General features: G+C 45.9%; 2 protein-coding genes and 1 long non-coding RNA gene across 9 annotated transcripts in view; all 3 read right to left on the reverse strand.

Moving 5' to 3' along the window:
* Positions 1–2,247: 2,247 nt before the first annotated feature.
* Positions 2,248–5,142, reverse strand: LOC127382929 (uncharacterized). Of its 2 annotated transcripts, none has more exons than XR_007889066.1 (5): positions 2,997–5,142; positions 2,855–2,905; positions 2,694–2,764; positions 2,464–2,510; positions 2,248–2,356 (listed from the first exon to the last, which is right to left on the reverse strand). It is a non-coding gene; the product is annotated as an uncharacterized LOC127382929 (long non-coding RNA). The 2 variants fall into 2 exon arrangements; XR_007889065.1 differs by having other exon boundaries at positions 2,842–2,905; positions 2,997–5,137.
* A 1,274-nt stretch (positions 5,143–6,416) lies between these two features.
* NAA20 (N-alpha-acetyltransferase 20, NatB catalytic subunit) lies at positions 6,417–10,818 on the reverse strand. 2 transcript variants are annotated; one of them, XM_051615083.1, is made up of 6 exons: positions 10,713–10,818; positions 10,597–10,621; positions 10,434–10,524; positions 9,362–9,422; positions 7,860–8,005; positions 6,417–6,622 (listed from the first exon to the last, which is right to left on the reverse strand). In XM_051615083.1, exons 1-6 carry the CDS (start codon positions 10,763–10,765, stop codon positions 6,537–6,539), a joined length of 462 nt encoding a protein of 153 aa, XP_051471043.1. In that variant the 5' UTR covers positions 10,766–10,818; the 3' UTR covers positions 6,417–6,536. The 2 variants fall into 2 exon arrangements, with proteins under 2 accessions (XP_051471043.1, XP_051471042.1); XM_051615082.1 differs by having other exon boundaries at positions 9,362–9,497.
* A 1,273-nt stretch (positions 10,819–12,091) lies between these two features.
* Positions 12,092–25,598, reverse strand: part of RIN2 (Ras and Rab interactor 2) — a 74,662-nt gene continuing 61,155 nt past the window's right edge. For all 5 annotated transcript variants that reach the window (XM_051613705.1, XM_051613701.1, XM_051613700.1 and 2 more), the window contains 4 exons: positions 20,934–21,239; positions 19,013–19,144; positions 16,853–17,016; positions 12,092–13,900 (listed from right to left, as the gene is read on the reverse strand). In XM_051613705.1, the coding sequence (XP_051469665.1) occupies positions 13,589–13,900; positions 16,853–17,016; positions 19,013–19,144; positions 20,934–21,239 (914 nt within the window). In that variant the 3' untranslated portion in view covers positions 12,092–13,588. The remainder of the gene's footprint in view (positions 13,901–16,852; positions 17,017–19,012; positions 19,145–20,933; positions 21,240–25,598) is intronic.

The raw sequence follows: 25,598 nt of genomic DNA on the forward strand, positions 1-25,598 counted from the left end.
AAGGAAAAAATGAGATCTTACATGACCTTAAGAAGAGGACATAGGGAAAAGCTAAACCAATTCCAGTTTCAATGAAAATAATTCACTCATTCCAACATTTTACTGACAACTCCACATCCTTTATCAACTGACTCTTCTGGTCTCAAAGCAGATTTATTCACTGCCAAACTGAAAAACAATAAGAGAAAAATATAGTAATTCTACTTCAGTATAACAATGCAAAGTTCCATAAATAAATGAAAACATTTGACCTCCAGGCACAAGAGGTGTCAGTGAAAATGCCATGAAAGCTGCATTTTAATTTGTCTAATTAATTTCTATAGGAAGAACCTTTCAAGGTCACTTGCAATTAGAAGAGCTTTGAATTCTGCTGTTGAGGGAGAAACTAAGGATTACCTCAGCAGCAGTCTGCAAGTCTGTGTAATGCATCTGAGCTGGGAGAAGCTGCATCTTGAACCATTCCTGCAGAGCCTCATCTGTGGACTCAGTTACCTTTTAACTGACAAAGTGAAAATGCACCTGTCAGTACAGCATGAGAAAAGACTCTTCCGTGCCCTTGGCCTTGCTGCTCGTTGCTCTGCATCTGAAACAACACAAACACACCCTGTAAAGCAAGTCACCTGCACAGCCACAGGTAGCTTGGTGAGGCCAGAGGTCTCTCTGCCTTTTGCATATACCTTCTCACTACAGCTAGAAGAAGAAAACCCAGCTAGGGAGCCCCATCTGTGCAAGCTAAGGCAGCTTCCAGATCTGACCCGCTCCCCTTCCACACTAACTGCTGCTCCCAACCAGTCACGAGGTTCAGACTGGACCCCCTTGCTTTCTAAACTCCTTCTCAGAGGAGTCTAGGTGCGGCTGGATCCAATCCTAGCCCCGGACCGTAAAGAAAAGCGAACACAACTGTGGCAGCTGCCTACACCTGTTGGCCCAGAGATGGACCGTATGGTCTCTGCCAACAGAATTGGTCCAAACCAACTTACTTCCACACCCCCATAAAGCTACGCTACCCTGTCATCAGTACTGCTGCATCCCTGGGCAGGGCAGCTCCAACCCTCACACACAGACCAGGACTACACACGGATGCCGCGAGTGTTATACCTCGTTATACCAAAAGTGGGGTCATTCACCTGGTATGCGAGATGCCAAAATACATACAGAGCCAAGGTATTTTCATTTATTTCATTCATTTAGGCAAACACAGGGCGAGAGGCGGTAAGACACAAAGCTGCCCCCTGAAGTCACAAAACTCTACACATTCACACACTTTTGGTTAGCTTCCTCCACCTAATACATATTCACGGTTATTCTACTCTGATTGGTTAGTGAATTTCTCACTCTGATTTCAAGGTACAGCACACACAGTGGGTAGGTCTTCAGTTGGAGGTGGGCAGCCTAAATGCTGAAGGTCTGGTTTCCATATTGTTGATTTTGTCACGAGCAGACGTCACTCAGCTACAGCAACTTCGGCAATTCTGCCACATTTTAAGAAAAGCACGTGCTTCCCCATCTTCTTGTTTCAACAAGATCAGGATCTTTGTTTCACAAGACCTTTGTAACTTTCTATAAGTCTCTTGTCCTTGCTCAGTAAAAGATTCCCATAGGGAAGATGATGCTGGCAGAGAAGCCCTACGGTGCCACGATGGCACGGATGCTCTAAAGCAGACCTGCCAAGGAGAGGAGATTGCAGCCACACACAAGAGAAAGCTGCCATCAAAGCCAGAATAAGGGATGTGTGAGAAGCCATGCTTGAAGACCCAAGACCAGTGAGGACATGGGGATGAAACCCCAGAAAATGACTCTGTGGAAACAGCAGACTCAAGAGCAGAGCTGCGGGCAGCACCTGGCTGGCCACCGCAAGAGATGAACGCTCAGGAACAGCCAGGAAGTGACACACGCCAAAGAGATCCACGCATCAAGCTGTAATTGTGAGATGAGAAGGGCTCAACAGGCTCTGTGCCAGTGAAGTGATGCATTCTGGACTCTTGGGAGGGCTACCGAGGTGCCTGCTGGTCACCGAGCTATGGAGGCACCAAGACCCAAGGAACATACAGTCTGAGACACAGAAAACAGACGACACGAAGTACACGCCAGACACAGGTTGGAGCTGCCCTGCCCTGTACACACTGACATTGTGCTGAAGAGTAACCCGTCCCTTGACCTGCCCCAAGGGGACTGTGCCCTGCCAGCCCTCTCCCCTACACCAACTTTGAAAACCCCCCGCCTCCAACCCCCAACCTTGTCCCCTCCTCCCAGCCCCTCCACTTAGCTTTCAGATGGCCAGGGCTCCGCAGCCTTCCTCCTCGACAAGCCATCCTTGCCGGGATGTTCCTGCCATCGCCAGGCTCCTCATAGTGATCTGGAAAAACAACGACAAACTCACAATTAGTACTGATAAGCATCACATCAGCCACTGCCAACCTCTTCAACATCCCCTGCTCAGAACCCCCATGGTGTTCTCCTCACCTGCTGGTTCCAGAATCAGATGCTGAGGCCATCCTTGCTTGTAGCATCTAAGATACCAAAAGACCCAAATCACTGCTGTGCTTGTGACAAGTACCACGACCCTCCTTTCTACCACCCTGGTTCACCCCAAACACCCACCCAACCCCAACGGCAGCCTGCACAGCACCTACACACCCAAGAGGTAAATGCTTCACTGAGTTCCCACAGGTAACTTTCTCCTAGACACCAACCTGGCTGATGCCTGTGTCATCTCCACAGATGGCCCCTTGGCATGCTGCTCCACTGCTCCAAGGCTGCAAAACTGAAGCAAACAGCACATCCTGAGATACTGCCCGAGCCCACAGCCTGCCCACAGCTATTCCCATCTACCACTCTCACCTTCGTGGCTCACCTGTCCGTCCTCTGATGGTCACAGGGTGCCACGTCCAGCCCTGTGTGCTGCCTGGAAAACACAAACAAGGGATGCTCATCACACACTGACAACACAACACCTGGAAAACAACTGCCAGATCAGCCTGCTAATTGTCACTGACCTTGCTTGAGTCACCTCCAGTGCAGATCTCCCGCTTCCCTCGGTGCTTTGCACCTACAAAACAAACCCAAACCATGAGCCAGTCGATAGAGGCACCACTCACACCTTCCCTCACAACCCAGGGGACAACTCACCCAGACTCTTCAATACGCACCGACCCAGCTCCTCACCACGCTCTGCTCCTCTCCTCCATCACCCTCTGCTGCGTGGCTCCTCTCCCTGCATCTGAAAAAGCAGTAACAAGCAATCAGCTGGATGCAATTCCAGAGATTCCCATTTAGGAACATCTTTGAGATCCTAACTACCTACAAGGGAGCTAAAAAACAGGTGAACATTACACCCCACACATTCAGGCCTTAACACCCTGGACACCCAGCCTGCTTGGCTATGGCTCCAGCCACCCCTTCTCAAAAACACTATGAAAATGACTACCCTCCCCTGCTGAGGGCTGCTACTTCACTTCAAATGCTCCATCTGCACCCCAACAGGCACAGGCAGCACAGCAACATGAACCACAGGCTCTCCTTGCTATTCTTCTCCCAACCCCACAGCTGCTACAGCCTCCAGAGAGAGCAGCTCCAACCCAACAGCACAGAGACACAACACACAAACACAAAGGATGTGACACAAGCATGAGAGGAAACTCCCAGCAAGAAAAGTTACTCCTGCAACGCAGATGGCACCCAGACATATAGGACTGCGAGCATGAGGTAACAGTTGAAGAGTCCAGGAAGTCCCTCCTGTCAAGTTGTGCAGTTCAGACAGGACCTCCTTGGTTTCTAAACTTCGTCTCAGGAAGAAGCTTAGGTGCAGCTGGATCCCATCTTTGCCTCTGACCATAAAGAGAAGCTCAGACCCTGGGTTCTGCCACAGAATCTGTTAATTGCAGCTGTAGCTGGGTGCCTCTGGAGAGTGACCCCACCTGGACTGTATTTGTACCTTTTAAAGGCTCACAGTCTGACCACATGCTGGTACATGCACCTGTTCATCCTATTACCTCCCACAGTGATGACATCATCCCATTCTGATGGGTTCTGTCCTCCTCTGAGGGTGCCCGTTCACCATCAGTGATTTCTTGTCTGGACAATTTCTCTTTGTCCTCTTCCACTTGTTTCGCAGCTGGAAAATTCTTCCACAGTCTGATTTTGTCCAATTTATCCAACTTAAATTTCGTCAACGCCTCTTCCCATTGCAGAAGATTATTCCAAGTAATTATCTTGTTGTCTACATCTTGTTTCAATATTATTACAGCTGGTAGAGTGAAATTCTAACTAAGGTTCATTACAGCAAGTTCAGCTAAATATTAATTAGAATTGCAGCCTAAGGCCTTATCACTCCAGCTACTCACAGTAAGTCAAGTCACAAGTCATCCCAAAAGTCAAGTCACTTGGGTCAAGCAGTTGTCAGTTTGCCCAATCTTTAACATGTATTCAGTGTGAACTATATGCCTTTAATTAACATATTGATCCAAATATTCCCATAAACAATCAATTTTTTTATTTCAGCAGTAAAAAGACCATAAGGCAGCCTCAGAGAAAGCGTCAAACATCACAATCTGTGACAAGAAGCTACAGTCAAAACCAAAACTGATGGATGCACAAAAAGCCTTGCTAAGACCTAAGAACGCAAGGACTCAGGGAGAAACACCCAGAAAAAGGCCTCCCTGTGAAAGAGAAGGCTCCAGGCTGGTGCTGATGACACCAACCACGACCTTGGCGCAAAAGAGGATGCGCCCAAGTCACGAGGCCGAGCTGTGCTTTTGGGGTAAGGCAAGAAGAGATGCACCCGATCGGCATATGATGATGAGCATGGATGGTAAAGACCTAAGGATGAGGCACAATGATGGATGCGGATGATGACGAGTGCTGTGCTCCTGGAGCACAAAGAGGAGCGTGGGACCCAAGGAGGGTCTGAGACACAGGAGACGACGCACCACGCGAGCTATGCAATGACACACACACAGCCTGGAGCTGCCCTGCCTGGCACGCGCTAGTGTTGTGCTGAAGAGTAACCCCCTGCCTTTACTTGCCCAAAGGGGACAGCTCCCAAACAGCCTTCTCTTCAACTTTTAACTCCAAAAACCCTCCCTGCAATTCCCAACCTTGTACCCTCCACCCCCTGATCCCTCCCCAGCACCCATCCCTCAACTTATCTTTCAGGGGCCACAGGTCTCAATCCATCCTTGTTTAAAGAAAACTCCACAGCTAGTTATCTCTGTTAGTTCTGCAGTTACCAGGTTCCCCTTCATCACCTGCAAAAAGAGTAAAAAACAACACAGAATATTAAATCACCTTCTCATCTCAAAACATCCCAACACAAAGTTTCAAACAGGAAAAAACAGCTGCATGCAAGAAACACTCCTCTGACCATACACACTGCTTACCTGGAGAGTCTTGCAGATTGTGGATGGTCCAGTTTCAATGAGCTTCAAAACACGCTCACCCAAAGAGCTCTAAAGCTCCACCCGCTGCAGGACCAGCAGGACCTCAAAGCAGACCGAGCTCCCCGGCACAAGCAGAGCTCATATACCCCGGGGCCGCCCACCGCCCTTCCCACCATCCATGGGAAAGGGGCAGGGCCAAACACCAGCTGGAATGAAGGGGCTGGGAGAGCAGCACCTGGATCCGTCAGCTGCCTCTGGGGACACCCCACGGGGCGGGGACAGGGCGGGGACGCGGCTGCGAGTGGGGAGGAGAGGCAGGAGGGACCTGCAGGGACACCCCGGGGGGGCTGGGACAGACCACAGCTGGGACGTGCCCAGGAGAAAACCTCCCATGGAAAAATCCCTCAAGGACGATTAAGATCAATAGATTGATTAAAGAAATATCCCCTTAACTTTGTCACCTGAATAATATTTAAACAAGGTGTAGATAATGAGGTAATTACTCGACCTTATCCTTTGGTAAGATGGATTGTCCAAAACTTGTTGGGAGAAATTGGACTGTGGAAGAACTACCCTTATGAGAAGTGACTGATGGTGGATGGGGACCCTCAGATAGGGAAGGCCAGAACTGATCAGGAGAAGACATCATTATGGGAGATAATGGGATGAACATCCTGCAAACAAGCACATGCTCAGACTGTGAGGCCCTAACAGGCTCAGTATGGGCAGGGTCCCCCTCCAGAGGCACCAGCTTGAGCTGCAATAAACCGACTCTGTGACAGGGCTGAAGGGCTGAACTTTTCTTTACAGTCAGAGGCCAAGTCTGGCTCCAACTGGAGCCAGACTCCTCCCCGAGACAGAGTTCAGAAAGCAAGGGGATCCAGTCCAAACATCACAGCTCAGCAGAAGGGTCATTCCAGACTCTTAACTCATCACCCTGCAGTATTTTCATTGTCTGTGAATAAATGCATTCAAAGAGGTTTTTACTATTACTGACCTCAGGTATTTTACGTCTGAAAGAAAACCAAGAAAACACAATAAAGGAGGTAATTCCATTTTAATAGTCTGTGTTGGGTCAGTGTGGTGGGGTACTGGTAGTGGGCAACTGGCCCCAGGGGTGGCTCCTATGAGAAGCTGCTGGAAGCTCCCAGATTATAGTTACTCGATGTCCTCTGGCCTCACAGGATGAGGCAGAGGTATAATGGATTTCTTCTCCGTATCTCTGGAAAGAGCTTTCCTCATATCTGTGGCAAAAGAAAGTAAGTGCTATTATATTGAGGCAGTCAGTGCTACAAAACCATGTTAAGTGAATTTTCTATTACAATAAGATAATTTTTAATCAATAACATTTCCTAGAATCATAGAATATCTCAAATTGGAAGGGACCATAAGGATCATTGGGTCCAACTCCCTGCTTCTCACAGGAATACCAAAACTAAACCACATGAGAGTGTTGCCCAGATGCTCCTTCAACTCTGACGGGCTTGGTGCTGTGACCACTTCCCACCCTCTTCGTGAAGAACCTTTTCCTAATGTCCAGTCTGAACTATGCAGCTTCATTCCATTTCCTCATCCTATTGCTGGTCACCAGAGAGAGCAGCACCTTCCCCTCCTGCTGCCCCCCCTGGAGAGGTTGTAGACTGCAATGAGGTCACCCCTCAGTGGTGAGGTCACCCCTCAGCCTTCTCCAAGCTGAACAAATGTAGTGACCTCAGCCACTACTCCCAAGTCTTGCCCTCGAGACCTTTCACCATCTTGGTCTCCCCCCTCTGATCACACCATTATTGGTTTGATGTCCTTCCTGTTGTTTGGCAGTGATGTCATCAACTGGAATTTAACACTGCATGAAACCCAACCAAATGGACAGGAAATGGCAGGCTTTTAGGTCCCTTTAGGGACAACACATGATTTAAGGCATTTGCAACAATGGTAGATGTCTGTCTGTGCTCTCTGTATTTCATAGTGCTCCTGTATATCAAACAAGTGGTGCAAGAACAGAAAAGAGACACAGCATGGCCACGTAACACTTTGGGGAGGATACTTAAAGATCTAGAAAGAGAAAGCAGCTGGTACTTCAATTTTGTTAACAGAATTAATGTTAACATACTTGAATTTCCAAATACCCTTGGAATGAAAGGAATGAAGCATTCCTTGGAATGAAAAAACAGGTAAGGGACTGTATTTTCATTTTCGTCTTACCTACAGGATTAATGTCATTGCACTTAATAGTTTTTTTCTTGTTTTGTAGTTTACTTTGCCACAGATGCTACAAAATGTGTAAACTGCAAGATTAAGTTTTGTAACTGATGTAATCTTCAGTAGGAAAAGCTGTCTAAAGGAGTATACAAAACCCCATTCATCGACAACTATCTGAGCTTGTTCCATATTTAAAAAAAATAAGTAGAAAAATTGTAGAAACAAGCCCAGGAAGCCTCAACCTGAGAACCTTTCCACTCAACTCGAGGCAGAACAAGTACTTGCCATAAGCATCCTCATCTGGCTCCCCGCTGCTCGCAGAGTAGTACTCCAGCACCGTGCGGTAGACACTGTAGCCAAGTTGCTTGTACATGTTCACTGCAACCTGATTCGACACCCTCACAAAGAGATCGACAAAGAATCCACCCTTCCTTTGAAAACATAAAACCCAGGAGAACACAGTAAGGAACAGTGGGTGAATGTGTTTCTCAACAATGACACACAACTTGTAATCAGACCAAGAGCAGGTTCGATGGGGCGGTGACCCAACCAACCACCTTCCACACTGCAGCACCAGCAGCACTCCTTCACCAAGGGACAAATCCAGCACAGGCCCAGCTTTCATTTTTATTTTTGTCACACAACCAGTCTTCTACAAGAGCCAGTGGGTTCTGAATTATGACCAGAAAGAACAGGGCAAGCCAAACTACCCACACAAGGCCCATATCTATTATTTTTAAAAATCAATAAATCCACATTTCAGATTGCATTGGCTTAGTGACTGCCTCCTTCAAAGTGCAGGGAAGGGTGGGGGTGTAGAACCCAACCCAAAAAGCAGTCACCTGACAGGACATAGCCCTTCCCTTCACAAGGCGAGTTTTTAAAAATGTTGTACTGTTTTCCATTTTACCAACTCCCCTGGGATTGCCCTACTAGCATGAGTATGGGACATTTCCCCGTGGGGAAATGAAATTAAATTCTCAGCAGGTACAAGTAACCAAGCACAAGATGGAAAATAAGCTCAGATACTGTTTGCTGGACAAAATTTATTCAAGATTGTGCCCGAGGGAGTCACACAAAGCCCATAATTACTGAACAAGTTAAGTTAGAGGCCCTCCAGGAAACAGTGCTGATGTTTTGTGAAGGTCTCTTCCTGTCAAGAAAGAGCCTGAGTTGGAATTCAGGCTGCTTCCTACTCATTCTGGCCAGTTATATTTCAGGGAAACCCTGAGACTTTAAACCAGCAAGAAACATTCATAATTCTTGTTCTCCAAGTATGGAGTACTTCAGTGAATCAGAATGCTAATTAGAGCAAAAATTCTGGGTCTGCTTCATGCAAATCAAATATCTAAGCCAAGAACTGGGGCTGTTTAGTCTTGAGAAGAGAAGACTAAGAGGGGACCTTATTAATGTCTATAAATACCTGCAGGGTGGGTGTCAAGAATGGGCCAGTCTCTTTTCAGTGGTGCCTGTGACAGGACGAGGGGAAACAGCACCAAGTGACAACACAGGAAGTTCCACCTCAACATGAGGAGAAACTTCTTTCCTGTGAGGGTGACAGAGCCCTGGGACAGGCTGCCCAGAGAGGCTGTGGAGTCTCCTTCTCTGGAGACTTTCAAGACCTCTCTAGATGTTTTTCTGTGTGACCTGCCCCAGGTGTTCCTGCTGCAGCAGGGGGGTTGGACTTGATGATCTTCAGAGGTCCCTGCCAACCCCTATGATTCTATGATGGGCCGCTGTAGAAAGATTATTTAAAATACAAAATTAAAAATAAGCATAGAACTCACTTTTCTGAAATTTCCTCCAGGAGCTCCATCAATTTAGCAGCCAACCCCAGCCGACGGAATTCTGGTGCAACAGAGAGAGCAGTAACGTGTCCGTGCCACTCCTCGCGAGCCACCGAGCCCTCGGCCTTCCCCATGACTGCGGGCAGGGAGCAGCTGGTGGGGCTCTGCTCCCCCCGCAGGGCTGCCCGCCTCCCCGCCCCCGCAGCAGCCGCTAGAAACCTCCTTTTGATCAAGTACTGCAGGTTCACTGACTAGTGTAAAAAATACATACGTTTCTGCAAAGCCACAGTCTGAAGCGTGACGTCTGAGCGCCAAGTTTAAGCAATTCTTGTGCGTCTTTGAGCAGAATTCAGGATCCGACTAAAGGAACAGGAACCGCGGGACACAAGCCCCAAACTAACCCACCGTCCTGGCAACTAGTGGAGGCTTTTGGTGCTCACTGGGGAACAGAGCCTGGGCAGCTTTGCCTACCTGGCCATAGAAAGCTGAGGCCCTGCAAACACGGGATGTTTAAGAAGGAAAAAAAACAAAGAGCAGAGGATGTTGTTTCAGGGGTTGGTAGCTCCTCTCCTTTCCACACAGCCAAAGCAGTGCTCACTAGTGGACATCCACACTTCCAGACTGACAAACATCACAGTCGCTGCTCATAGCAACTGATGTGGTGGGTATGGAGAAACCTTCTGTACAGAAAATGCTTTAAGGTTTACTATGTTAGGTGTTTTAAGGTCTACTGTGTTCAACACTTCATTTCCCAGGTCCCTGCAAAGAGCCTCATTTTGCACAAAGACCCCCCAGCAAAAAAAAAAAGGGGGGGGTGGGGGGAGAGGGGCGTGTGGAGCCTGGAAGCAAAGAACAAACCAGCAGCTCTATTCGGGCTGACTTCTGAAAAACAAGGATACGACACAGCGAATAAGGAGTTTACACCCAGCCCCAGCCCCTCCCCTGAAAGCACAAAGCGCAGCGGGTTCCCCTCCCGCCGCCGGGCCCCGGGGAGGTCGGGCCCGGCGCGGGGAGCTCATCCCGGCAGGACGGCCCCGCAGCCCCGGCCCCGCAGCCCCGGCCCCGCACTCACTGTAGCCCATCAGCTCCCCGCCGGGCGCCTCGGCCACGATGAAGTACTCGGGCCAGTGCGCCAGGTACTGCAGGTAGAAGGGAATCCCGTACTGGGCGCCGCGTTAAGGAGCAAGCCGGGCTGCCGCCGGGCCCCGCCACCGCCCCGGCCCCGGGAAGGATACGGTCTCGGTCAGCGGGTCCAGGTTGCTGCGGAGACAGAGCGCGGGGGTCGGCGGCGCGGCCCGGGCACCCCGGGGCCGGACCCCGGGGCCGCTGGGCGCGGGGGGCCGGTGCTTACATGTTGTTGAAGCGGAAAAGGTCGTCGCAGGTGAAGGCGCGGAGGGTGGTCATGGCTGCCGCGCCAGCCGCTCCCGCGCCCGGGAAGCTCTTCCCGCTGCCCCGGAAGCGCTTCGGCCGAGGCGGGGCGGCAGCGGCGGGGCCGGCCCGGGCTGCGGGGCGGGGAGAGCCCGGGGGGGCGGGAGCCCGGGGGCCGGGGGGACCGGCGGCAGCAGAGCCCCAGAGCCCCAGAGCCGCAGAGCCCGGCTCCCTTGGCTCGATCGTCCCGTCTCGGGGGCGGCCTCACGACACCTCGAACAACCAGGACCACGGAAACGCGGCCCCGTCCCCGCTCGGGGCGCCCGGCCTGGGCCGTTCCCCTCGCCCGCCCCTCCGCAGGCGCGGCAGGAGCTGGTGGAGCCGCCCAGGAACTGCGGTAGCTGCTCGGTTTTCTTGTTGCTCTGTTCTGGTTTTACGTCCCCAGGGGCTGCTCCGCGGGGCTGCTCGGGGCGCTCCCGGGCTCGGGGCCCTGCGGCGGGGCCGGGGCAGCCGAGGCTGCCGGGGAGGACGGCAGCCTGGGATAAGGGGAAGAACGCGGGGAAACGACAACAAGTCAGGTTTGGCTGAGGCTGCTGAGGTGGCATTTTGTGATTCTGCAGTACATGTTTTTGTGTATTCACAAATAATCCCCTAATGGAGCGTCAACTTTTCTATAAAGGCTCTTTTATTAGAAAGAGTTAGGGATTCATCATCTCCAGCTCTCTTTCCTTTAGTCTTTCCACAGTTACTTGACTCTCAAAAAAAAGAGGGAGCCACAACTAAAAAGAGACCACCTCCACTATAACCTTTTCTTCCTTTTCTCACACTGAAGATGACAGAACGGCTTATTTTTACAAGTGCAGATTCCTCCCAAGTTGTTGTATCATCTGTTCCCTGGCATTACCAGAAGAGAGAAGCGTTTTGTACAGTACAGTGACTAAAATGTTCTAATTTTCAAACAAAATCATTGCACGAGAATAGAGTGGGATCATCTTGAGGTGGTTTGGGCACACATTTCCCTTTTGCACTCTGCTTGCCTTTGTTTCACTCCTGAAGTTCTGAGTTTCTTTACACTTTGCCCCAGTCCTTCCCTCACAGAGTTGCCATCATAGGGAAATAGTGGAATTTTGTCTAGCACTGAATGCAAATCCTAACTTAGCCAAAAATGGTTCAGCAGTCAAGATACCTGTCTGCTTCTACTGACTGTTCAGGCCAAGCACACTAACTTGGTGATAGTGTAACTGCATCCTTCCTTTAAAGTGGGTCAAGCAGTATGGAGACCAGAGTCTACTGATCATGTGTGAACCATTCCTTAGGAAACAAAACAAAACGCCCAAAAAAACAAGCACACAACATACCAGGTGATAGTTCAGTATTACAATGTATTATGATGTGCAAAAACTCACCATTTACAAAACAAGATACAGACATGTGCCAGGGGTCTCAGGTACACAGCAAACGGACAGCAATGCTGCAGATCTCTGTGCAAGACAGGCTGCTTGTGAGGTTGTGTCCCCACCTGCCTCATGTCACTGCTCACACCTGACCTGGGGAGAGCCCCAGCCCCTCGCAAAGGAGTGGCTCTCCTGGACTCCTCGGACACATCTACAGAACACACACGTGTAACACCACCACTTCACCTCTGCATATGTAGGACTGACTTGCACACCTCCCCCACTGAGTAACTTAGAGCCACAAAATGCTACAACACATTCCTCATCCAAGACACACTGATGTTGGTGACAAACTGTACAAAATTATTAGTGTTCTCCTTCACCTTACTGATACATTTAATCCTCTGCTAACACAAGGACTATCTGGGAAATGCTGCCAAATCCCTCTGCAAATCTGTAATACTGCTGACATAGAAGTCCCTTACCAACCTCCTTTGCTTATTTTCTGCAGGGAGCCTGAACCAGCAGACTAACATTTTAATCCTAAATTAGATTCTCTACAGTCCTTCTCTGTCCCTTCTCTACATCCTTTTCTTTCCATTTCCTCTTCCAGCCCCTTAGTTCTGTCTAAAACAATTATACAAACAATATTCCAGATAACAGTACATGAAATTCAGATAAAGGCAACGAAATCACCAGTGCCAATGTTACAATCTTTTTACAGATAACAGAAGTTTCATAAAAACTCTCCTGTAACAGGAAAATAAGAGAAACCAGAGACTTTCAATGCAATACTCTAAAACCAGCAAGAGATTTATTCTTGTATATTAAATGTTAAAATCACATGCATAATTATAGAATATTTTATAGTTAAAAAAATATTTCAAAAACCAACCCTGACAGTTTACCTGCAACTGCTATAAATTTTCTATGATATATTTATATATATATAAAACCATGGCAATTTTCTGTAATTAAAAAAAATTAGGAAAGGATGCAATCATCCAGGTAATTATGAGTTAACTGATGCCCTGCATCGGACAGTCTTGTCAAACCCACGCTGGTGAAACTGAGCTGATACCAGCCAGTTTACTGAAATACTTGTCTAGCATACATATATTTAAAACAGAATGACATTTGGCTAAAGGATGAGTGTAAGAAAATAAGATTTTTTTGCACACTACAGCAGAAGACCTGCAGAGGGCCACAGTGTAATAGGCTTCCAGAGTCTGTGGTACCAGGAGGTCAGCCCCACGGACTGCTCCCTCACCAAGGCGGGTGGAACACCCCGCGCTGCTGGGCGCAGGCACCGTGTACGTGGGGTGGTGAGCGATGCTGCAGGTGTCTGCATGCGTTTGGTAGGCACTTATGGTTTAAGACCTGGTTTAGCTCCTAAGGAGGGCAGCCAACAGAGATGTTTTAAACAGTTCAGAAGGAACAGAAATTAAAGGATGAGCTGCTGGTTTTAAGACGACTCGTTGTTTTGAAAAATGGCACCATAGGGATCACTGTTAATGCGCTTGTATACAAAGTGGAAGACCTGGGGTTGTGGGCGGCTGTGCAACTCTGCCTTAATCTTCTGAGGGTAGGTATCTTCTGTCAGTTGCTGCCAGGTGTCATCCACAAACAGAAACAGGCTATATTCTTCTGGACTGTCCACTTTAAACTTTTCAGCACAAAGCTGACATACATCTTCGGTAGTGATATATGGTCTTACTAGCAAGGTCTTCCCTGTACATCCACTGTTAACTTCCTGGAATGCAACACGAAGGTAGTTCTGTAGAATGAGAAAACAGGCATCAGAAATCCAAATCAACAAAACCTCATTTTCTGAAAAGTGGAGAGTCAGCAACAAACAGCAAGCCTCTCCACGTTCTAGTTGTGGAACAGACACTGGTGATTTCTTTACAGCCACCTGTGAATTGTGCTGGCCAGGCTGCAGTGGGCACGACTGGAATGCATAAGCTGACACATACCCTCTATGATCCTCCTTTCCTTTGCTCACATTCTAACCCTGCCATTAAGAGTGGACAGATACAGCCTTAAAACCATGTGGAAAACACCAGTGGTTTTAACGGGCCTTGATGTTTGACCGTACTAGGAAAGAAAATGCAGTGAGGCAAATTAAATGTCTGAGGGAGCACGCCCCAGACAATGCTGCCACTGCTGGGTCAGTGCTGGAGAACAGAAGCTTCACACAACATCAGTCAGATGGAAAAAGAAAAGAAAAAAAGCAGCCTCTGCCAGCAGCACACAAGGGTGTTGATCCACAAGTTACTGCACGATAAGAGTTTCCACTCTTATGCTGCAGTATGGGAAAGGTAATCCATCCTCACAGAGGACATTTCCAGTGCCTTAACTGGTGGCAGTTTGGTGTCTGAGCCTGATGTAACCAAGTTTCTGTGACAGTATTTCCTTTCTTTAAATAGGGCTTAGAGGGATGCAGAAAGATAATTTACTCTGCAACATCAGGGTAAATCCATATGCTCTTGAGTCGAAAGCTAGATTTTTTTTCTTCCTGTTGAAGAAGCTTTTGGACACATGAACAAAGCAGCCTGCTGTCACGTACTTTTTTAAAAAATAAATGAACTGCAATTAAAGACTAAAAGGCAGTGAAATTAAAGGAGGTGGGGAAAAATGACAGAAACACCTGTTTATTGACTGAGCTGGTACCTACGTTTGTATGCTGAATAAATTAGGCATGCTAAATCACAATGGTCAAAATTTACACTTCATAAAAAAAAGCTGTTAAAGCTACGACTAAGAGGAACGTTCATATGACTTAAGTTCCAAAGAGCACTCTTGTCTTAATAAAGTGGTTTTTGAGAGCCTACAGACTGAAACAATGAAACTTTGCAACATCATTTAAATCACTGGGATGGAGCCTGACTGAATAGAATTAAAACCTTTTTGTTACTCAGCATAAAGTAATTATTAAAAAAATCAGCCTAGATAAGGCAAAACACACTACAGTTCTAATTTCTGATGCAGTTAACACACAGCAGACCTGTTTTTAAATGCATGTGCTTTTAGACAAACAGAATTGCTTCAAGGAGGGGCTGGAGTTTGTACAAACACCTGTAACTTATCTACTTAAGTACAGAAAGTATGCAGTATCAAAAAGTTGTATTTAATCATCATCGGAATATGGGATTCTTTGCTTTTCCATCTTTTTGAGGTAGGGAAGGGGGAAAGATGAAGGCCCTCCAGGGCCCAAAAGCTGGTAAGGCTGTGACTGCATCACAGAAATGCACTGATGACATCCTGGTTCAATGCGGGGAAAGATGAGCTGAGGTCAAGTTGTTACATGTTGGTTGTAGGGAAGATGCTTCATTTCAGGACTGCAGGATGTGGAGAAGGGAGATGGAAAACTGGCATTCTGAGCAGGCAGCAAAATGCATTAAATTGTGCCAAGCATAGCCTAAGAGTGGTGTGACCTTACTAATTTTTACTGAGACTCTCTTTTGAAAGAGACAAGAGGACACTCAATGCCAGCTTTCCCCCTGCACTTTCTTGCCTCCTGCACAGCATCCAGCTGTACAATTGGCTTGGCTGAAGTTCATTTGCTGAGGAAGAGAAGGTGACATGGAATACAAGATCCTGCTGAAAGAGTCCTCTGCCATTTAGTCATCCAGCAGAAACATAAGGCATTGAATTTTCCTATGAACAGTCTATTATTTTGCTAGAAAAAGACTCAAGCTACTTGAATCTGACCCCTAACTGCAGGTAAGGAGAATATTAAATGGATCCCAGTAAGATGGACTAGCTTTGTGCACAGGCCATAGTTTATAATTTCAGTTCATCAGTTCTGCCAAGAAAGGCAAATTGTGGAAGACTGCTTCTTTTCCCAATTCCTTCCTGTTCAGTGTTGTGCTGTAGTTGTCTGCATGGACACTGATAAAGCAGAAGAAGCCTCAACTGAAAGGGTTTCATTTTCTCCTGGTGATCCCACAACTTCGTTGCTTAAGCAACTCACTCACTCACAACTAACTGATGGTTGTCATTAGCCTCTCTGGCTACTTTGTGCTGTGCTATGAACTGTAAACAACAGAGCACAAAGGATCAAATCCTTTCTTCTCGATTCCATCCTCCTCTTGCTTCAGTCCACAGGGTACTATATGAAAGATACACAGGCCTAGTTTTAAAGGATGAAGTAATCCGGACTGTTTTGTTATTCTTCAGTTGAAGTTACTGCCCTACTCTGAAAGAGCAGTAAGAAATACAGGGAAAGGAAAAAAACACAAACAAACATTAAGACATTCATAGTATAGTACATTACTCCTTGCTTAAACTTCAGCACTGCAGGCAAGCTTTTCTCCCACCTCTCCTCCCTGTTACCTGCTGTGTGCCACTATTAGCCAATGGGGAGCTGTGCTGATTTATACCCCTGGAAATCCGTGTGTTTTCTTTTTCACAGTAAAGCATACAAAGAAGCTGAATCTAAGATATGGTTCAGTTTGTCTTTGCTCTGCATGGCTTAAATAGAAGGCAAGGTGGGAAAGCTCCATTATTTGGTGTTTTCTTTAGACCTACTATAAAGTGCAAAGACTTTCAGCCAAAGACTTCAGCTTTGGCTCTATGGAGCCAAATTTGCCAGCTGTATTCTCAGCACTGCTTCACTGCACTTACCTTGTGCCTGCAAGGGAACTGTTATGACTCACACCTCTCAAAAGGGGAATTCCAACAAAACAATCATCCCCTGTTTTTTTAATTCAACCCTTAGCTCTACCTGAAAATCATCAACTGAAGGTATCGTCCTGTTAGTTGTCCTCCTCTTGTGCCACTGCCGGAGAGTATCTCTGGCTTCTGAACTCAGCAGTCGGGCAGCTTGTTCCTCCTGGAAGTTCTTGATCAGTGAAAGGGCTCCATAAGCACTTGTCAAGTAATAGCCTCCTGGGAAGGACAGCAAGGGAAGAACTTCTCAGAACAGTCAGAAACACAACACTGGTTCTCACTGGTCACAGTCAGAAGGACACACACAATTGTTTTAATATATGTACATATACATACACATGCACACACAAACATGTATGCAAGTCCCTGTACTTTATTGCCAAAATATTTGCATTCACACCATGTTATCAAGTGCCATGGCAGAACCTGACTCTGGATCCACCAGTGCTGGGATAGTTGGTTACTTAAATGACTGTTATCACTCCTTTATTCCCTATTGTTTTTACAAAGTTGGAAGCTGAGCTTTCTTTTAAACAACTTCCAAACAGTGATTTTTTTTTTTCTTCCTAAGCTTCAAGTGTGGATGAACTAAACACTGCTGTTTAAACAAAGTAAAAGGATCTACCACTGTTCAAGAACACAAAAGAAACCATCCTTACTGGAAGTAACCCAAAAACTTTTTTCTTTCTTTTTTTGAAAGGAAACCGTGTTTGTCACCTTTTCAGCATTTCCCATAATGTCCAGCTAGTTCAGGAGGTGATGTGCACTGTCCTCCATACTTCATCTTTATTACATGAGTGGAGAACAAACTAAAGTCAAGACAGAATTGCTGATGTACAAAAGAAGCTGCAGGTCACAAAGGAGAAAGGGTCTCAACAGGAGATAATAGTCACCAATCACCAGGAGAAACAAAAGACACGCTGTAATTTATTTATTTATTTATTTTTAAAGTAAACTATTTGAGTGGGAGTGTCCAATTTGCAGACAGCACAGTCTATTCACGGAGTCACTCAAAGAGGCATTCTATGCTCACAGTAGTATTTTCTGTGTTACTTTAGCATCCTCTTGGCCTTTAGCTTTGCAACAAGTTTAATACATAAAGCACATGCACAACCCATGAGACAAATTGGACATTTGAACTGCACATTACATTTGAACTGCACAACCCCAAAGCACTAAACAATTTTTTCTGCACAGTGTAGTTCAGCTGGTGCCAAAAAAAGCCAGATAATGGACAGACTTGCTGCATTAAAAGCAACATGACTTAATATTCCAATAAGTATTTCTGCCTTTCAAGCATGTTGATGATCTCCAGCTTCACAGCTCAAGTATTCTGTGCTAAGATTCCTGAACAATGCACTAGAGGATGCTCTGTACACAAAGCAGGGAACTGACTAATGCCAAATTGGAGGAATCCTGGCATGGTTCTCTCCTGCATACCGGCACGTAAGAGGATACAGCCATTTCAACAAGGCAAGAGATAGCAGGAATGGGAAACATAAAAGTGTACTTAAACTCAGAGCTAAGCTTGGTCACAAGAACCTTTAAACTTCCTCATAAACTGGTAGATTCTGGGGCCTACCAAGGGCTTGCAGAATATGTCTTTGTTTAAAACGCCACCATGAAAACAGAAAGGAGGGAGACTTCCTTGCCCCTAGTGGACTTCAGCCATCATTCAAGAGTGCCTTAGGAAACATATTCCAAGCGCTCATAAGAACACTTTGTGAAGAACAAATATTGCGAAGAAGCAAAGGTCATTAAGGGAGGCAATATTCTCAAAGTCACTTCCCCAGTAAAGAATTCCTCCCCAGAAGGTTTTACAAAACACCTAACCCAAGTCCTATTACATGTCTCGCAATGTAACTGAATGCTGTGGCCCTATAAATACCCTCAGGATATTTTCAGGAGCACAAGGATAACTACATTTGGTGCCTGCACAGCACGTGTTTGCTTGCTAAGTCACAATGCCTCCCCCTTCTTGGCCGAAAACAGCATATTCCCTCATAAGGGAGTATACATCAGGTCACTCAGGCCTGTGCTCTGAAGCTAACCAGCTCTCTCTCAGTTTAAGGTGGAAATAATGAGATTGTCTTGTTACACCACTAACATTGGTGACTTTAGGACTCCCCTTGAAAGGATTTCTACTCAAACAAGGTTAGCAGCAACAACACCTAGTCCTTTACTCAGTTCTAATAAAAATAAATAAATAGGCTACCTTCACCATGCAGCAAAGATGGATCCAGCAATTCCATCATGTATTCGATTTCAGTATCCAGCTCCAGCATATCGCACTGGGCTAGGACGTATGTCAACACAGGCAAGAAGTCATCAGCTCCATACAGCCTCCCTGGGTTGGAGAGAACACACAGGGTTAGACAAACCACAGCTTTTTACCAGCTTCAGCGTTCAAAAGGAAAGCATTATCTTACTGCCTTCACTAATCAGCACATTTGTATTACTCTAGAGCCTCCTGTTATGAACGTGCAGCAAAAAGTATGTCATCTGATGCCTGCTGGACAGAAGACCAACACCAGCTTCATCCTCTACTTGTAACAAGCACAAAGCTGGTGATGCACACCTTGAGGCACGGAAAGGAATGTAAGACTGGGCTCACCTTGGCATCAGCTCAATGGGTCACTTCAGCAAAGGCTGCCATGCCAGCCTGGCCTGACTTCCACCTACACTTTGGCACTGGCAGCAGGCAGCTAACACAGACTGTGCTGTGCCCAGCCAGGTCTGCCCCTGCTCCTGTCGCTTTTATTGCATTTACACAGTTAGAAAATTCTATGTGGCCAGATCTCTGGGTCAAACTGTGTTCATTGCAGAACTGGTGTGATGGTCACAGGAGCCTACTCAAACTTTGGTGAAGCTCCATGTGACTGAAGGGCTGATATAGTTACACCAGCTAATGCATACCCCTCCAGGAGTTACACTGCTATCTGCCCGAGTGTACATGTCAAAGCAGACACTCAAAACAGCTGCTGTCTCAGTGACATGTTTTACAAACTTTACATGACAAAACAAGACAACCCAAGGAGCATTTGCCACATCTGAGCCCAAGCCCCTCAATGCAATAGTTTACTGGCAGCAGCCTCTCAGTATTTTTCTTCTGCATGTTGGAAACACAACGTTGGGAAACAATACAGTAACACAGCATGGAGAAAAGAGTTTGCAGCACTTCAGGCTAAGATTCCTGTATCCATTTTAAAATGCAGGAGTTTGCACAGAAATAAGCTGGGCAGGAGCTTGGACCCAAATCTTGCAAAAATGCCTCAAACACCCCCTTGGGGTTCTTAAACAGCCACAAGCTTTCACCATTCATCTCAAAAGAAAGTAGGTGTCTTGATCAGCACTGGACCCAGCTGCACATTCAGCACTCAGAAAGAAAACTGCCAACCACCTGCAGAAGCTCTACAGGCTTAGGGGAAAAAATCTACTACCACCAGAGTTGCTTCACCTGAGCTTGTGACCTACTACAGCAGAGTCTGATAAGATATCAGGCAACAGAGCTGCACCTATGAATTCAAGCCATCCAGCACGGCATTTTAATTGTGCTACTGACTACTACTCAGGCAGGTCTTTCTGGTCTGTAGCTCTGTTTAATCATCAAGGTTTCAAGGCCACTTTTGGACTTCTGCTACAGTGTAGAAACAGATGCTATTTCTGTTCCAAGAACAGAGAAGTGTCAAAATGAGAACATGCAGGCACACCAAGCAAAAAATACTGGATCAGAGGTTGTTTTCCTCCACCCATTATAGAGCCCTTGTAGCTGTCATATTGCACAGATGCCATTGAATTAATATAGCTAAATACAGGGTGTTTCCTTTATTACAATTTCCAGAAAAATACTCATTTATAACCAGTGTCAAATTCAAGACTCATAGGACAGCCTTTCTGACAGTCAACTTCAAAAGCCTACAGTTAAACTAAGCTGCTTTTTTTGTAAGATGTGCTGCCAGATGCAGCAGAGATACCAGGAAAGAAGCAGAGTGGAAGAATCCCCCTCAGAAGGGCAAGGACATGCTATGAGAGCTCCAGAAGGAGACATCTGCAGAATCAGTGGTCTGATTTCCTCCACTGAAAGACAACCCTAGGTTTGTAATATCAGTGAACTTGAACCATGAGAAGCACCATACCTGAGTTATTCTCCATAACAGTGTAAATCAGTTTGCAAACTCTCAGCAGCAGCATGACTTTCTTTTCAGGTGAATACATTTTCTGCATGGTCATGAACTTGACTTTAATCTTTTCAACGTCCACAAAGTCTGGTGTTGGAACAAACACGCCCAGTTCCTGAGGATTCCTCTGCCGCACCAACTGCAGGTTTTCCTTTAGCTGTTTCCAAGAACCATCTGCAGTGTGAAACTCTTTCAACATCGCTTCAATGTGGCCCTTCAATGGCTTCAGAATGCACTTGTGCATGGCCTTCTCCAGGACAACATCTGCAACGGGAAAACACAAGTCCAGCTGACTTCCTCTTCTAGAGCAGAGCCAGTATCAATATAACCATTCCCAAAAGAGACACTGCAGAGCAAGACCTACTTGCTAAGGCCTACTTATTATGCAAGCTGAGTTTCCAGATGTTTGTTAACAGGAAAACAAAAGGCAGAGCAGAATCTGTATTCCATTTTTGTTTATGGCAATGTGGTAAGTATGAAAAGCCCCAGAAGGACAGACTACAGACTGCACCACCCCTCACCCCCCTAAAAAGAAAAAAAAAAAAAAAGCAAGCTGTGGCTTCATTTAACTTTTTCTTTAGTTGGCCAGAAATCTTTGAGTTTTATTTTACTTTAAGCTTAGACATTAACTCCCAAACTTAAAGTAAAACACAATCAAAATCATAACTTTTGTTTTCTTTGGCATGACAGCCCATCTTTTTTGCATAGTTTCCATCAGAAACTGTAACTCAACCAAGGTCTCCTAAAACTTGGCTACACTTTGTCAGTATCTTTATGAAGTTGGACAAGATTATGCACTTTAAGCTATAAATGAAAACCAAGCTGTGTTTGTCCAGCTTCAGATTTCATCATGCAAGCTTACATACAGCTTTGTCATCAAGTCTGAAGTTCTTTGTTTGGCAACAGCGTGCATGTGGCACAGTAACCACCAACTTAGGGGTTTTTTATTCTTGCTCTACTCAAGTTTTTCTTTAACAGTCATTCTCCGTTTTCAACATCAACAGAGAAAGCTCTTGCTAAACATTTTCTCTGCAAACCTTTACTTTGTAAGCTAATTTCCTCTCCCACTCAGTATCCCTATGGCAACATAGCTCACATGAATAATTAGCTTACATCAATTATTTGTACTACAGTGAACTCCCACAAGCACAAAAGAAACTGGGGACCCTTCAGCCTGGCCACTGCACCAACACCCTGATGGGGGACATGACCAGAACCTAGAGCAGGCAGATGTCCTAGGGGAGCACAGGGACCCAAAGCAGGAATAGGAGAGACTGTCTCACTGCTAGATCACACATTTATACAAGCTAGCAGGGGGCATTTCTGCTACTAGTGGTGACTCAATAAAGTTTCATTAACCATTATGCCCCTTCCTGGTTCTTTGCCTGTTCTTACCTGTTTTTCTCAGACCACAGTCCCTTTCTTCACCCCCACTTTTTTTTTTAAATTGCAAACTATCTCTAAGGCTTGGGATTTACACAAACTCTCCAAACAAGCACTAGTTACTTCTGTTTTTTGGGTTTTGCTTTATGTTTTCATGTATTTTATCCTTATATTCAGTCATTTTTCCTTTTGCGTCTTCACATCTCTCTCTCCCACACAAACACATGCCCTTCACACACTCCTCTTATGGTGCCTTTGCTTCATATACAGTGTTTACTCTGCATTTGTCTGGCACGCAATTCCCAAATGTCCAACTGCACCAGGACCTCTCATCTCCCCTATACCAATTCTGCTGGGGCTTCTGGAGCTTCTCTTGCTATTTTCCCCTCCTGCGGCCCTGGCAGAGGCAGCCAAGCAGTGCCTGCTTCATTCCTGGATGCTTTAAATGCATCTGGGCTCTCTCACAATGCAGACCAGAAAGCTGCTGGAAAGGATAAAGAACGAAGGTGAGGAGCAGCATCTTCCTGCTGCTCTGACCTTCTTGACTCCCCTATGGCCACCAGCAAAGCGTGACCAATCTGACCTGTGTTCCTGACAGGCTGTCACAGGGCGTGAAGGGCGGATCCAGCTTCTGCCGGCTCAGAGCCACCACTTACACATAACAAGTGGCAACATTTCCAATGACTGATTCTCTCTATTGTACCTGGCAGAGCCACACAATGCCACTGACTGCACCACCAAGCCCAGCCAGGAAAGCAGAAGCATTGCCCTTCTGCTGCCTCTCCTGCATCAAAGCAACCCTCAGGTCTCACCAGGCAGAAATATTTTTCCACTAAGAAAAATGCACATATCTCACCCATGGGTAAATCAGCCAGCTAAATTTCTAGAAGGTACACATAGTTTCTTGCCAACTTCATGGATAATGATTTTAATTTTGTTTTTGTTTTCTTCACAATTCAGCTTACTTTAATTCTACTGCCTGTTCAGTTTTTTAAAAATAGAAAAAACACCAACTGCTTTGCTTGTAAGCAGAGCACCTCTGCAGCCTGCATTCCAACTGCCTGGTCTCATTTAAGTCCAAATTAAAGCAGCCAATGCTGCCAAACATTATGTTAAGCAGATAACTCTATATCCCCATGAAATTTTAACTCCCACAGGCTTCCACTGAAGTTCTGCACACAAATAGTTAGTGTCAGCCATCCTTCATCTCAACAAAGAAGGGTCAACACCACATTTGGTCACAAAAGGCACAATAAATTGTAAAGAATCCTTAGAGTCCTTAGTCTAATACTAAGTGAGTGGTTTGGGATGGGAGACAGGAAAACTCAGTAGGCTTCTGTGGCTGATCCCAACAGGCTCCAGACTGAAGCTGGTTCAGCTGCTGGCAGTATCAGCATGGAAGGAGCTGCAGCAGCAGTCCCTCCCCAGAGGCTACAGGAACTGCATGCTGTCTGGAGGGAAAATTCCTACACAGAGCCCCAGTCCTTGGTTGGGACCAGGCTTGTTATCTGTAGGGAGAAATGGAAGATTTCAGCCTTCTGCCCTCAACCCTTAAGTTAGAGCCACTCCCACAGCTTCCCATCCAGATGAATCACACAGATGTTATGGCTGTATAAGATGGAAAGAAGGTGTTTTTCATATCTGCAATTCATCACAAGCTCCAATAGCATAAAAAACATAAAACTTGCTTTGAAATGTACTCCATGACATTCCACAGTTCCTCTGGGAACTTAAATAGATCTGAAGCAGCACAGAGGAAGAGAGCAGGTAACTCACATGCCTGTGCTCAAAGCTCTGCACAAGGTCCAAGCACTGATTGCTGAAGGATATTCCTGAGGGATTCTGTGCTGTTAATGTGATCAGGTAAATAAAAATAAGGCGGAATATTTAGCACCCTTTGGTGCTGCTCAGTGACTATATTACAGCTAATAGGAGACTAATTAATTAAAGGACATATAGCTGTGATTCCAGAGAGATACTAACTGCCTCTGTTTGCCAAGGGCGGACCAGGAGAAACTGTCATTTTAATACACAACGTTTGCACAGAAATAGCCAGCAAGTGACTAGAGAGGAAGGATGAAGATATGACAGTGTGTGCAAGGTTTTTGTTGTAGTTTGAAAAAAACAAAACCAGAAAACCAACCAAGAAAACCACCAAACCAAACAAACCCAAAACAACACACAACTTCTCCTTTATGAATTCTTGGTGCAGACATAAGAACCATGGAGTTCTGACCTCAAACTAAAATGTGGCAAATTCTAGCAAACTGATGAGGCCAACAACACACCAAGATTGATAAAGACTGGACTGGACTACCTTTTTTTTTAAAAAAAAAAAATAGTCAATAATAACGCCTTTATGTATCCCATGTATCCTAATTAATATAAAACAAATACAAGTTTTTATGTTGTAATTAATGCCTGGAAGGACACAATTCCTTGTGATCTCAGTCCTAGACCAATATTCAGTGTCACAAGATAACTATAAACATGTTTGGGATCAGACCATCCAACTATTTAGCCTTTTTTCTGAACTGCTGTTAGCATCGCCTTTGAAGTCAAAGGTGTTTCTGGATATCATCCCACAAAACAATTCCCAGCCAGCAGCAACTTTCACTGTTTAACTTCTAATGGCTGCAAAAAAAGTATAGGAGGGCCTCCCAGGCAAATTAGCATCTTAAGTCATGAACTGAGTACTGATCCTTTGCATTAACATCTCTGTATATGTCTCAGATCCAAATGGGCAAAAAAAAAATAAATCCTATTTACTTCAGCATACAGAAAATGTTTCCATAATATCCTCTGAGGATGCTTAATACTTCAAAAATCAAAACAGACACTGTTCAGATTTTATTTTTTAATTGAATCTCATTTGAGCTGAGCACGATGTAGTGTTGCTGAAATGGTACCTATAATAAGCTTCCAGCCTCAAAATGGGAACTGGAAGTGCTTTGATAAATGAATTGTAAAGGCCAGCCAGCTAGTTTCGTTGTCACTTGTGGAAACACATCTGTATCCTGTGCTGACATGCTATTTTGTTTTGCTGCAAACCACACAAGTCTGCATCCAGAGAGGACAATATATTAGTCATCACCAGTGTCCTCACACAGCCTCTTCCCAGCTCTTGCTGCTCGAAATGGCAGGCGTGCTCTCACCTTTTCCAGGCTGTCAGTACCTGTTGCCAGCTGTTGCTCCACTGAGAATAACTGTCAGATTCCAATCCCTGCATTTACACACAAG

This window comes from Apus apus, chromosome 3 (genome assembly GCF_020740795.1).
Source record: "Apus apus isolate bApuApu2 chromosome 3, bApuApu2.pri.cur, whole genome shotgun sequence".
Classification (NCBI taxonomy): Eukaryota; Metazoa; Chordata; class Aves; order Apodiformes; family Apodidae; genus Apus; species Apus apus.